The following is a 14,648-nucleotide window of genomic DNA, read 5'->3' on the forward strand; positions in this document are numbered from 1 at the left end:
GAAACAATAGCGACCAATTGCCCAGAGAAATAAATCACAAATAAATACAACTACCATGTCAATGTCAAAATTGACAAGTAGTTGACCATGACTGTCAAAATCATTGGAAACCACTAATTTAACGATTAGTTGCTTTCACCCCATCGTACCGAGAATACAATTTCCTTTAAAAAATTTAATTGAAATAACGAACGAAACGCAAAATGTCATGACAAATTCTGTCATTTTTCGTAATGTCAGCTTGTGTCAAAAAGGAAGTTGGTGATGTGTTTCAAGCAGCGAAATACGAAATAAATTGGGCTAATTAATCGTAATATTATGTCTTCACGTTCTGAATAAGGGTTAAATACCAGACAAGATGAATTTCAATGCTTCCAGAAACGGTAAGGTGATTTATAGTGTAAAAATGTGTTAGGGGTTTGTGCTGTGATGATGACCAAAGTTTTGTTTTAGTTGGGCAATCAGGAGGTGGCGGAGGAGGTATCAGGAAGGCGAAGCGGGTGAGCGATGTGGCGGCGATGGGGGCTCCGTCGCCCACGCCGGCCTTCAGCCCTGCGCCGGGCTTCAACGCGGGGTACCCACCAGCCGGCCCACCGCCTCCGTATCAGGAAGGAATCCAGTTGGAAACCACTCAGGACTTTGTGGCACCTTCTCCCCCTCCCAGTAAGTTGGCCAGTCATACTACTTTGAATTAATACAATGAAACTGTGATTGAATTAAACTTCAACCTATAAATTGACTGAAACAGATGTTATTCATGTTAATGAAATAAAAGTCCTGATTATAAATCATAACCTGATATATGATGATAATTATCCAGGTTTAATATTATTTGGCTTCCCTCTCCTCAGGTTATGGCTTTGGCTTCCCACAGTCACCGATAGCATCTCCTGCACAATTAGGTTCTATGCTACAGCAGCCAATTGTTCAAGTAAGTAAACAGATTTTGCATACATAAATGGTGGCTTGATTGATTGTAGTTAGTTTGGAATGTAAAGAACTAACAAGCCTTGGCAACTCATCTGGGGTATAAATACATCAAGTGCCACCCCTGCACACTAAAGTTTTGTACACATTTTGAAAGTAACCCTGTGTTTCCAGGACATGGCTTATCAATACGGAAATCAGCTGGCTGCCCAGGGACGGGAGGTGGTGCAGCGAGAGATCAACAAGTACGTGCCTGTGTCCCGGCTGCGGTACTACTTCGCAGTGGACACGAGATATGTGTTAAAAAAGTTGCTACTCATCATTTTTCCGTTCACTCATAAGGTAAGTTAAAAAATATTTGTTACTGCATACAATGTTGTAGTTGCAGGCTACAAACTTATTTAAACGAGTTTAAATGTTAATGAATTTATAAACAAAAAACTACCACTCTGAGTATTCAGATTTTGATAAAAATTAAGCTCAAATGATATTACTTATCACTGTAGTTAGTAATAATGTTGAACTTTGATAGTAAATAAGAAAAAAAATAGGACAAAACCATTTGAAATAATCAAGTTACACATTAGGACATTTTCAATTCCTTCCAACTTAATTCAAAGCATTGCAAGAGCTGATTTCCAGGCCTGAAATTTAAACATTTTTACATGCCTTATCATTATAAGTTATTAGTTAATTAAGGTAACTAGTATTTAATAGCCCCAAGGAGTCAGTGTAGTATTACTACACTTTCCTATTAACATTCACTGGATATTAGCTTAATTTGTAGTTGAATGTATTTAATTGTTGTGTGTCAATTTTTGTCATCAATCCAACATTTAACATCTAACTTTAATACCATAATTGGTTTGGTACATAAGGCAAACTTAATGCCATTGTGCATTCTCTGCCAGTTAACATTGTGCCTTGTAAAAATGCCATTATTACACATTGACCCTAAATTAAATGGCATTAAGCTAATAAACCTAATTTAAAAATGAAAAATAAAATAAATACAAGGCTTATAAATGAAAAAAATCGTTTATACCGCTTAAACAAAATTAAAAGGCATCTTGATAGTTATTTTAGCGACACCTACGTACGAGCGTACAATCTACGCACTGGAGCCTCCCCCAATGACTTCCACATCGCACGGTTGGTAGCGGCCTGCATCCAGCGCCTTCCTGCTACCTTTATCAGGTCGTCGGTCCACCTTGTGGGTGGGCGTCGCACGCTGCGTTTTCCGGTACGCGGCCTCCATTCCAGAACCTTGCTGCCCCATCGGCCGTCAGTTCTGCGTACTATGTGCCCTGCCCACTGCCACTTCAGCTTGCTGATCCGTCGGGCTATGTCAGCGACTTTAGTTCGTTTACGGATCTCCTCATTTCTGATTCGATCTCGTAAAGAAACACCGAGCATAGCCCTCTGTAGCGCTGAGTATAAAATGCTTTTGGTGGCAGGAATGGATGCTGAAGTACGACCAGGAGTCGCCGGTGCAGCCGCGCTTCGACCTGAACGCGCCCGACCTCTACATCCCGTCCATGGGCTACGTCACCTACGTGTTGCTCACCGGATTCGTGCTCGGTGAGTCCACCTACAACTACTAATTAAACTCTTCCACTAAGGCCCAGAACAGACGGTGAAACGAAACTGCAACTGCTAGTTACTTTTGAGTTGCATCTAAGTTTCTGCCATAGTGTCCGTTGAGAGACCACACATGACGCGACCAGTTGTTCCAACTTTCAGTTTCAGTTTCATTCATCAGAATCATCACAAAGTTGCAGTTGCGTTTCACTGTCTGTTCTGGGCCTAAGAGTAGTTGTTTCTACAACTAGTAAACAGAGGTTTTTGAATTCTCAACAAAATGCTGTAGCTGCATAGTTCGGAAACTTCGGAAGTACCCATCAATGATTACAGGCGCCAAGGCACATAAAAAAAATCAAACAGTCAATAATTTATGTCGCAAATAGCTTTGAGATATTATTTGATCTTTTATATGTATTAATTGGGACACGATACATCCAAACTATCTTGCGGGTTGACTTGGCCATCATATTACGTCATCGTTATCATGCCTGAAAATTAAGATGACGCAATTTATATACACCAGGGGTGGCCAACCGGTCGATTGCGAATATTATTCCAGTCGATCGTGGCAAGGCAAAAAATACTACATGATTGTGTTCCATTTAAGATTTCAAGTAAGTGTAAGTGTTAGATCACCCAGGGTTTCGTTAGTAAACAGTAGATCTTATGTCTAACCAAGTTGGCCACCCCTAATATACACACAATGTATTAATGTATGAGACCGTTTTCAATGTGGTCTTGATGAATTTACTTGAATTCAAAATCCCACTAAACAGATAAACTTCTAGTAATTGGCGCTTAACCGACCACAATCATTTGTAGGTCTCCAGCACCGCTTCTCGCCCGAACAAATAAGCATCCAAGCATCAAGTGCTCTGGCATACATCTTCTTCGAGATGATCTTATACCTGGTGACGTTGTACATCACCAACACCAGCACCAGCCTGAAGACGCTGGACCTGCTGGCGTTCTCGGGCTACAAGTACTGCGCCATGATCGGCAGCGTGCTAGCTGGATTGCTGCTGGGACGGACGGGGTACTACTGCTGGCTGTTTTACAGCAGTTTAGCGCTGTCTTACTTTTTGGTGAGTTCATGGTGTATTGTTGAAGTTAGTTAGCATATTGTTAAGCAACTATTGCAGTTTTTCATGCTTCTTTTTAGTTGACTATTAAATTTTGGTTTGATTTGTGAATCATGTAACATTTAATTTTCATTCATCATTTAATTCAGCTCATAAACCATGTGCTTTACCAGTCCACATTCGATTGTTCCAATAAAAAAAAATACATTTTCCTTCCTTTTAAAAATTTAAAAATAATAATTACATTATACTTTCCACAATGGCTGGTTGGTGGCGGCCTGCATCCAGCGCCTTCCCGCTACCTTTATGAGGTCGTTGCTGGAGGCCTATGTTCAGCAGTGGACGTCCTATGGCTGAAATGATCATAATGAATTACATATATATATTTTCTGTTTTATTATTGACTAGCGGTCGCCCGCGACTTCGTACGCGTGGATCCCGTTTTATCCCCTTTAAATTTTTCCTGAATTTTCTTTGCTATAAACCTCACGGAGCCCGAGACCTTTCCAACGAATGCAAAACCGTGGAAATCGGTTCGTGCGTTCTGGAGTTATAGCGTCAGGAAGGAAAACCCGACTTATTTTTATATAGTAGATCCTTTTATAATTTAGATTAGTCTATAAATCCTGTAATACGCCCGCAGGTGAAGACGCTCCGCGTGCAAGTACTGACGGGCTCGGGCGGCCCGAGTGGCGGCGCGGAGCCGGCCTACGGCTACGCGGCCGCGCCTGCTTATGCGGAGAACCCTTACGCAGACAACTGGGCCAAGCCCGCGGGCGGTGAGGCTAAGTTTAATTCTACAGTCTTTGACAACATCATCATTTTTCAAACTATGGATAGAAATAGAGTAGTTGACTTGACACCACTGATTAAAACAACTAATGTATTTGAATTATCAGTTAATTCAGCATTATAGCTTTACCATAAGTTAACATTATAATAATACTAGCTGTGCCCGCGACTTCGTACGCGTGAAAACCCGTTTTCGCAACATTTTTGCTCTGCACCTATTACTCGTAGCGTGATGGTCTCGTATATAGCCTATAGCCTTCCTCAATAAATCGGCTATCTAACACTGAAAAAATTTTTCAAATCGGACCGGTAGCTCCTGAGATTAGCCCGTTCAAGTAAACAAATAAACAAACAAACTCTTCAGCTTTATAATATTAATATAGAATATCTATAAAAATTTTAGCTAATTTTATTTTAACCGCTAGGGGCGCTGTACAATCTGTCATACATTTTATGTATTTTTTTATAGTCTCTAACGAACACACCTAATGTAAACTCATGGTCATGGTAAACACACAAAACAATCGTCGACATCGTTGCGCTATTGTCGCCTTATTAAATTCTTTTTCTCAAACAGGTGGCGGCACCAAACGCCGAGTGTACTTCCTGTTATTCGTGGCCATCACGCAGCCGCTGCTGTCCTGGTGGCTCACCTACCACCTCGTGCCCGACGCCGCCGTGCCCGCGGCCCGATAGCGGCCCCCGGCCCCCGGCCCAGCGGCCCCCGGCCCACCGGCCCCCTTCCCATCGGCCCCCGGCCCGCGGCGCCGTACTTAGCCCGCTGTCCAGTGGCGGCGTGATGTGTTACTTGACTGTGCATTTGGTGGTTTTAAATTTCGAAGTGTTAAACAAATAAACAACACATGAAGACTAAATGCTGCAATGGATGAATGGACTTTGCTTAATTAATGTGTCAATTCAATGCAACGCCTGCTGTTTGCTAAAACGTTAACTTTTTTATAATAACGTTGTCACTGTAATCTCGATAGTCAAATGGGCTAAATCTTGAACATGCTTGTTTACCTAATTTTCATCAAATGGTAGAAAATTCAATAAAAAAACAGAAAGGTGCTCGTAAGTTGAGAGGCAGGACTTTTCAGTTTCTCTAGATCTTTCATCTCATTTCAATATCATGATCCCTTCAGTCAGACAACAGAAGAATTTTGGTAAAGAATGTGACACCTTACGTAGCTTAAATACATAATGAATCTATCTGCATTTGATTTTACTCGCGTACTGTACGATTTTTACAATTTAACCAATAAAAATAAATTAAGTTCCTATCTAAACTGTCAAATGTACGTTTGAGTTGAATGCATCACTAAATTGGTTTATGCCACTATCGATATAGGGTGAAAGATGTGACTGACTGGGTGATTTTAAAGGGTGCAATAAATTGTGTAACAGGATTCATTAAACAAATTGCAATGCTATAATTTCAGTAAGTGCTTAATTTATTCACATCACAAAAATTGCATATAATGCAATTCCAAAGTAGTCCATTTTTATATTTTGATGTTAACTTGACTATAGAAATGTTTCAATTAAAATATTTTCACCCTGTATTTATATATTTCATAGGTTTTTATACTAAAAATGCCGAGAGGTGGCGTTAGTGTCCAAGCGTGGATCCGTTCGCTTTTTTAAAAATATATTTAACTTATAACATTTTGAATGCTAGATTTAACGTTGTATGTACTAATTTGCCGGTGAGCAGTGACGCCGCCTGTCGTCCGAAATCATTAAACTATTACAAATTGTGAAATAATATGTTTATGTAAATAAATTCAAAGACGGAATGAATCAGTGTCTGTTTATTAAATCACTTTTTTTGTAAAATATTGTAAAGTATAGCTGACATAATGGAGCTGCAGCAAATTTTTAAAATGCGGCTTCGTGGTCGTGAGATAAGTCTCACTCTCTTGATCCAGGGTATTTGGTTCGATTCCCAATTTCCTAATTCGGTCGGTGTTTTGAAAAGCACATTAAGCCAGAATTGCAACAACCCGAAAAATTTTAAGGAAAGACGATTTGAATCATGATGCAATAAAGAATTAAGACCATGACCAAACAATTACACGATTTCATCACCCTGTATACTCTGCTACACGTTACGAATCCAACTGTTATCGCACAATTGGTAACTAACAGTCTTCAATTAGGTCGCCGAGTTATGAAACTCTTATTGGACCGATTGAAGCCATGCAGGGCGTGCTTATTGGAGTTATCAATTAAGGGATATCCTATTGGATTCCATTAAGATTTCTTTTTAAATAAAATCTTGCTATAATATTGTTTCTTATTTGACAAGCAGCTTGCTAGTTTCAAACGCTAGCTGTACGTAATAGAAATAAATTAATAAAAGATCGTGAAATGTGTAAAACTTATTTTACTTAGCAAAGCACAGCAGAATACGTCAGAGCACCGGTTAAAGTTGAACTTCAACCAACCACCGCTAGTGACCGCTATTATTTTCATTAAAATTTATCGCTTTAACTAACTCTAGCTAGAAAAACTCAAGGTAAACCTCTAGTCTGTACAGTTGTATCTCAAATAAGCCACGCTACATAACAATATTGACGAATTTAAAAGTACTCAACTGAAACCTGTTTTAGTTCTCTATTCATTCCTGCATGACCTAATACGGAATCTAGCGCCTTCGCGCCTTGGCGTAGGAGCGAGATAGGCATTTCCACCTTGACCTAGTTAGGTCACCTAAGGCGCAAGCCCTGCCTACGTCTTCGCGCCATATTTAAAAATAAACAAATGTGGTAATTTAAGCTTTGAGTAAAGCTTAAATTACTTTGAACAAGCTTTATAAGTTTATGCTTACTTATTTAATATCAATGTAAAAAAGTCATCAAACTAGGAAAATCCTTGAATATTTTGTATCTACTATTTTAGCTGTAAAAATACTTATGACAATTGTCTATAATTATTTTTCATTTGTGTTTAAATAGATGAATACAAATTGTGCAAACAATTCCAAGGAAAAATAATTTATAAAATTAAATGTTAATCGCTCTATTCAAACCGCGCGCACAAGTTACATCAATATGACAGAAGTTAGCTACAAATGTGATTGGCCTATCAGACAACTTTGGCGCATTATGATAGCTTAGTGTTGTCCCACATTACACGGACACCAAAATTTTAGTCATAATCGACTGATATTGTATAATAAAAAAAACATTAATTGTAGTCTAAGAATTTAGGATTAAATAACAAAATCTTCCTTTCTTTTTAATTAACAAACTAAAATTTTCTGTAATAGTGTTATTTTTAAAGTTTGGCATGGCCATTCAAAATCATAGCACTGTGCTACCAAATTGCTAATTTTGTATGACTGACTGCTGAAACACTCGTCTACAACGGTTGTTGCACGGTCCCATCCATAACACATAGTTAATCGTCGTGCAGCACGGACGGGCTCCGCTTCGGCCCCGTCCCGGCCTAATATAAATCATCCCTTACAATAATGATAAAAATACAGTGCCCCCAATTTTTACGTAAATGCTTAAAATAAAAACTACATAGATGAGGGATTTTTCAATTATTCATGCCACAACTTAAAATCCTTCTGAAATATCTTAAATAATAATCGAGACACAAACAATAGATGATCTGAGATGATCAATGTTTTTTGGGATTATAGGTGTACCAGAATCTCATGGCAAACAAAAATATTGGAAAAGTGTGTTTTTCATATGGCCATTGTCTATGGCTTTATTGTCACCTGTCAAAGTAAATCAAGAGATCTGTCAGCCGCTGCAGAAATTTTGTAATCCCTTCATGCCTATTTGTTATTTTTGTGAAAAAGACGAAAAAACTCAAGCAAGTCATATTGTTTTCAAAGTGTATTGTAAAATAAGGCATAATTCAAAGTCAATCTTTGATATTAAAGCGCGTCGTTGAGTTGACAGTAAGTTGGAGTGAAATGTTTTGATACTTACCTACATTTAGTTTATTACCTAACTGCGTCAGAAGGAGGGTTATGTTTATTTTTATATTATTCTTACCTAATAGCTGCTTTATCGGGGTTTTCAGGTGTATTTCATGCATTGGTGCAGAGGAATGGTGAAAATGTTATGACCATGTAAAGAAAATTGAAAAAGATTTCATCAAGCAAGTTTGAGTAATTGAAATGCTGAAAAGCGATTTATATTTATTAATACCTCTTTAACTTGATCATCTATTTGAAGAACAAGAAATGCAAGTGGAGTTCTTAGAATCGTTTTCTAGTTCTGAATGAAGTGATAAGTTATAAGTATGATAGGTACTTAATAAAATTATTTACAGCAATATACGGTTTACTTATTTTTCAAGACATGTTCCTATGTTAAAAACCCGATGTATAACAACATTCTTCATACACATACTATTACATAAAATGTATAGGTAGGCATTCGTACTTCATGTTCATTAATATTAGTCATAAATAAAAATTAAACAGTATCAAGATCGTTTCATCCAATTTCCCCAGTATTGCACTCAACAAAGTTTATTTTCCCCATTTGCCATGAGATTCTGGTACACCTATAATCCAGAAAAAAATGCTCTTCATGATGTTATAAGAATTTTAATTTAAACAATCCTCTACATTCTTTAAACATTTGCTATTAAAAGCTATTAGACTAAATGACAAACATTTTATCAAAGCAAACTACATTCGCTCTTATAACTTTATTTTTTGTCCGATTTGTTAGACCCGATTTTGTTTCATTTGTTCTGTGTACATCACTAAATTATCAGCTGGTTGCTGTCAAAAAGCAGTGCTACCAATATGACGCTGCGACAGTAACGAACAACTTCACGTCGGTCGAGCGCCACACACAACAATCGCAGCAGTATCGACAAACGTTCACAAAACGTTTAGACGTAAAAACTATAGTGTCACTTCTCTCCTTTAGTAACTAGACCACACAAAATTTATATTTTTTCCGTTGTTTAGTTGTATAAGTGTTAAGTGTAATAGATAAAGTTTATATAATGCATAGTGCCGCAACCGTATACGCATCCTGAAGCAATTACGTAATGGGAATTATGCTAGAGAAGTTTAAAGTTTTGCCCTGAAATTCAACATGGCCGCTGACACAGGAATGGATACTTGTCCCAGTCCGGAAATCACGGACTCTAGAAAAAGACCGCTGGATGGCGACTCAGAGAATGGAGACGTCAAGAGATCACACTTCAGCTCCGGTAAGTGTGGCTCGCCTGGCGAGCACCTAAGCTTACGTGTTGTTTTACTTCATTGCGTACTTGGCAAGGCAGGCATAACATTGACATAGCGCGCTAGTGGTCGATCCAGCTATGTAGTTGGATTCTGACAAGATTCTTATCAGCGCACCGCTGTTATCAGCGTGACCTATTTACAGCGATAGCGAGGTCATTTTGTGCCGAAATGTTGTGTCAATTGTTCGGAATAGAACCGAGGAATGTTATAAATGTTTTTACAATGGTTTGAAGCAATAATTCCCCTTTATTACTAAAATTATATGAGTCCGCATAATCCCTCGTTCGATAAGTGTGCATGACAAACTGAATTATCAAAAGCAATTCGACACTGGTTGATAAGCGTCAACATCGAGCGTGCCGCTAGCTAGTCGTAATCTGTAATATTTATTTTATGCAATGTTAAAAGAGACTCGTTATTTTTTAGTGCAAGACTTGGTGACGGCCTTGCCACTGGCCAACGGCCATGGCAATATAACGTCTCATTTCGGTGAGTCGTCAGTCAACTCATTCGCTCCTCATTGGCTTTGTGGTTGTTGTGGCGCGTATGCCCGCGCATCCGCGCCGCCTGCCCGCGGACCGCCCGCGGCCCGGCCCTGAAGCTGCTAGCAGTTGCATAAGGAGTGGCTCCAGGCAATTATGTTGACTCCCAGCTGCAGTCAAAGTGGTTGCCGGGCACTCCGTCGCGGCCGCTTCAGGACCGGGCGCGGGCCGCGGCGCAGGCGGCTCGTCCACTGTCCATGCGCACAGTACATTGCCTCGATGTCGTGAGCCATGTCGTACTTAGCCTCACATCGACCCACTCATGGCTTAGTCGTTGCATCTTTGGTGTGACCATCACCTAATGTACAGTTTCGAACATAACTTGGTGTACCTTGCAATTTCTCTTCTTGAAATTTATTATTTCATATCTGAATGCTTTTATTTTGCTTTTTTATTTGAGAGTCATTCATTTACTAAACTAACAATTGGACGAGATTAACATTTTATTTGCCTAATATTTTCATTCTTTTGTCACACAAGTATTTAGGTGCATACCTAGATTGGCACACTCCCATTCCATATCAATGAATATCATAGTAAGAAAATAGTATTTTATTTATTGGTGTTTTCGATAAGCAATGTGAGTAGTATTACAAAATGTGTTTGAAGGTTTAGCAGGCTATAGATCGAGCCGATGACAAGCAAGGTCATTGCCGGCCTTAGCTGCACTTCTGTGCTTGATGACTAAGAGCTCAATTCTTTGTTGGATAAGGTTGGTTATCAGTTGTCTGGTTTTGTTACACTCAAGGTTATTAGAGGCAATTTGTTTTGTTCAGAACATGAAGCCATTAATGGCAAGTGTATGTTCATTGCATAATGCTTTGACATTATTTCGCGTGGGATTTCCTTGCATTCTGTTTACTGCACTAAGAAACTGTTTATTTCTACCATAGAAAGAACACTAAACTTCCTAAGAAGCATTCAAGTGATTAGGTAAATGTGCGTAAATTGTTTAATATGAAGGGTAGTTGACAAACATAAGACATGTTGTCTGTGCTGTGACTATATCTAGACGTGTAGGAGGGAAAATAATATAGTACCGCCGCCAATTTGATCGCAGACGGTGATGATGAAATCGAGTCTCTCTAAGCTACGATCTTCTCACTATCCACTTGTCGAAACTGTCCCGTTAATAGGACGAACTTTCATTATTCCAAAATCAATATTACTAAATATTTACAATTCGATGGCATGCTCTACTAAGGCTAAATGGTGTTTTTTAATCTGACGTGTTAGCACGATTTTCGTGACTAGCTAATGCTATTAGAAATTAAAAGTAAAAGTACCACGGTCATATTATATTCTCACTACCAGCGAATCTCAAGTTTCAGTTTCAATTCGTAAGAACACGTTTCAGTTGATAGGGGTAAGAAAACTACATCGGAAGCATCAGTGCGCTGCCGCTATGCCGCCCTGTAATGTAACTAAGTTTTCAACTGGGTCTTATGTCCCAGTGTAAATATTTGCCATCCAAGCACTCTTGCTGAGTGCATTTAGTTTCCGAGCTGAGGGCCACAAGGCCGCCCGCGACATTTCCTGTTTGCACTAATACACGGTGACGTAATGCTGATTGTTTCCAAATGTGAAGGATGAGGATGACGACAGGTTAGTTAGCGCTATCCTCGTGTTTTACATTGCTTAAAACACTTTCTAGGTGTTTACTCCTTTGTTAGGGCTATAATATCAAGTCTTACAGATACAGTCTTTCATAAAATCCTTCGCTATGAGAGACGAAACGAGATGTACGTTTAAAAATACTTTTTGAATAATATCTTGCGTTCCTCTCATAACGATAAGTAATTTATACCTGCAAGCTTTTGTGGGTCGAAGTCGATGATTTTAATCAACTGGATTAACTTCCCGCTAACCCGTCGGGATTTAACCGATATTACCCGGGAACATCCAAGATAGCTGCTAGTGGTAGCACTGCGGCAATACTTCAGATAAATCTGCTAAATTGTTGAGGGTCCAGGATTTCGTCGCCAACGGAAACCGAGATAGGGTAGCTGGAAATTCAATTCTTGCACGGATATCCCTTCCCGTGTAATCTTTGGAGCCAGATAAATCTAACGGAAAAATATTCCAACTACATAGGTATTCCTATTTTACATCATTTCTGAATCTACCTGATTTTCAGGTTAATCACCTCGAATTCTTGACGGATACCTAATTTTAGTTCCGCATGGCAGAATCTTAGGTATCAGTAATACAATATCAATTCTTAATAGTGTACTATTATAAATCGTATTTTTAATTTTTTCGCATCCTCAAACGTGTCATGCTCTGGGGCGGGACCACCTTAACGTAGGTACATATAATATATACGAAAGAAATGTATAAAATATGTATATAATTGTAGACTTAGTTAAAAAAAATGTATATCTATAGTTTTGTTGTAAACATTAATTCAAAGTGGTCCCGCCGGAGAGCATACTCCCTAGCGGGACCACCTAGAAGATTTCGTTACTGAAGGTTTCTGAATTCGTTTATAAGCCCATAAAAATGTATATTAAATGTATACAAATCTGCTATACTCAATTTTTTATTTGATTTAGTATAAACCGATTTACGGCAAATTTAAAATTTCCTTTCGGAACATTTAGGGGAGACTGGCCCAAAGCGGGCACCTTAAGGTAAAATAGGAAAAGAACATACAGATTATGCAAAACGAAATGTTTTTATGACATAAGCTCAAAGTGGCACAGCGTGCTATGGAGAGGGCTATGCTCGGTGTTTCTTTACGAGATCATCGTTACATTCCCTCTAATATGGTCGAGTGAAGCGATGGCTGGTTCACTCGTCATGTCTGTGAACAGGCGCTGCTTTCGGGGACTGGTCAATCCAAGTTATTCAAATTTATTAATGCGAGTCATTTCTACTAGTATTTAAGTATCTTAATCTGTAAGTCTAGATATTAGCACGTTACTACCTTGTTTAATATACCACGCAATTTTGTATACCCATTCTTGTAAGATACACCATACAAGAATGCGTGGTAAATTCAGTGAACTGCTCCTGAATCAAATGTACCTACTACTGCTTTTTCTATTTATTTATATTAACCGGCAGACAGTGGTGACTGACTGAGTTTGTTGCGGCGCTTCTTCTCAGCACTTGCCAAATGTTGGTCTCGAAGCGCTGGTATAAAAAGATTATGAGACATGTAGAGGCTCCTTAAGAACAAAATGACGATTTGTAAGAACTATTTATTAGTCTAAACAAATAAAGAAATTTTGACTTTGACTTTGAGATCGAATCAGAAATGAAGAGATCCGTAAACGAACTAAGTAAAGTCGCTGACATAGCCCGACGGATTAGCAAGCTGAAGTGGCAATGGGCAGGGCACATAGGACGCAGAGCTGACTTGCAACTTTGAGCTTGTTTATAAGGCCCATGTTGCGTCTTACCCAGTTTCGATTGGGAGCTAGATTCTCAAGATTGTTGACAATATGTCTACCTCGCACAAAAGATTCAGCTACGTAGATTCAATTTCGAGAAAGAGGTCAATCGTCGCATCCAACTCGGCTGGGCAGCATTCAGTAAACTACGCAACATCTTTTCATTCAAAATATCTCAGTACCTAAAGACGAAAGTCTACAACCAGGTGTGCGTGTGCTATCAATGATGATAATAGGTACGGCTCAGAAACGTGTCCTCTCACTATGGGCTGTTGATTAGATACAAATATTGCCTTTAAAGTTGGTAAAAAAGGGAGTAAAATTAAAATAGGGGATGAAATTTTTTGTGGAAATTCCATTTCACATAGTATTCACGCTCATGAGATTTGCTTCACTCACTCACTTCTCATTTCACATGTGTTTTTTTCTTGGTGCCCGCTTTGGGCCAGTCTCCCCTAAATGTTCCGAAAGGAAATTTTAAATTTGCCGTAAATCGGTTTATACTAAATCAAATAAAAAATTGAGTATAGCAGATTTGTATACATTTAATATACATTTTTATGGTCTTATAAACGAATTCAGAAACCTTCAGTAACGAAATCTTCTAGGTGGTCCCGCTAGGGAGTATGCTCTCCGGCGGGACCACTTTGAATTAATGTTTACAACAAAACTATAGATATACATTTTTTTTAACTAAGTCTACAATTATATACATATTTTATACATTTCTTTCGTATATATTATATGTACCTACGTTAAGGTGGTCCCGCCCCAGAGCATGACACCCTCAAACTAAGAATTATGATTTTCTTGTCTATTTTATCGCCGTACCAGTAAGTAACTATGATTATTTTGTGTCGAAGTCCGCATAATTTGGGCCGATACGTTTGCGAACGGCTGATCAAACAAACCACGTTTAAAGCGTGGATTCAAAGTTATTGTTCGTTCTGCTGATATTTGGATTTTCATGCAAATTACTAGATATTTATTCGCTAAGTTTCACGTTCTCTATGATTCACTGATGATTAACAACGATTGGAGCTGTGAAACGACGTATAATCCCAATTTATAATCACAGGATACTTAAAAG

The 14,648-nt window shown here is 38.7% G+C and overlaps 2 protein-coding genes across 2 annotated transcripts in view; both read left to right on the forward strand.

Moving 5' to 3' along the window:
• The first annotated feature begins 209 nt into the window (after positions 1-209).
• LOC135080457 (protein YIF1B) lies at positions 210-5,475 on the forward strand. Its single transcript, XM_063975095.1, has 8 exons — positions 210-383; positions 454-663; positions 852-931; positions 1,102-1,269; positions 2,385-2,508; positions 3,334-3,596; positions 4,237-4,372; positions 4,963-5,475. Exons 1-8 carry the CDS (start codon positions 359-361, stop codon positions 5,079-5,081), a joined length of 1,125 nt encoding a protein of 374 aa, XP_063831165.1. The 5' UTR covers positions 210-358; the 3' UTR covers positions 5,082-5,475.
• Positions 5,476-9,171: 3,696 nt separating this feature from the next.
• LOC135080826 (RNA-binding protein Pasilla) overlaps positions 9,172-14,648 on the forward strand; it is a 101,368-nt gene continuing 95,891 nt past the window's right edge. The window contains exons 1-2 of the mRNA XM_063975550.1: positions 9,172-9,584; positions 10,045-10,107. Coding sequence (XP_063831620.1) covers positions 9,467-9,584; positions 10,045-10,107 — 181 coding nt within the window. The 5' untranslated portion in view covers positions 9,172-9,466. The remainder of the gene's footprint in view (positions 9,585-10,044; positions 10,108-14,648) is intronic.

Source organism: Ostrinia nubilalis, chromosome 18 (genome assembly GCF_963855985.1).
Source record: "Ostrinia nubilalis chromosome 18, ilOstNubi1.1, whole genome shotgun sequence".
Lineage (NCBI taxonomy): Eukaryota > Metazoa > Arthropoda > Insecta > Lepidoptera > Crambidae > Ostrinia > Ostrinia nubilalis.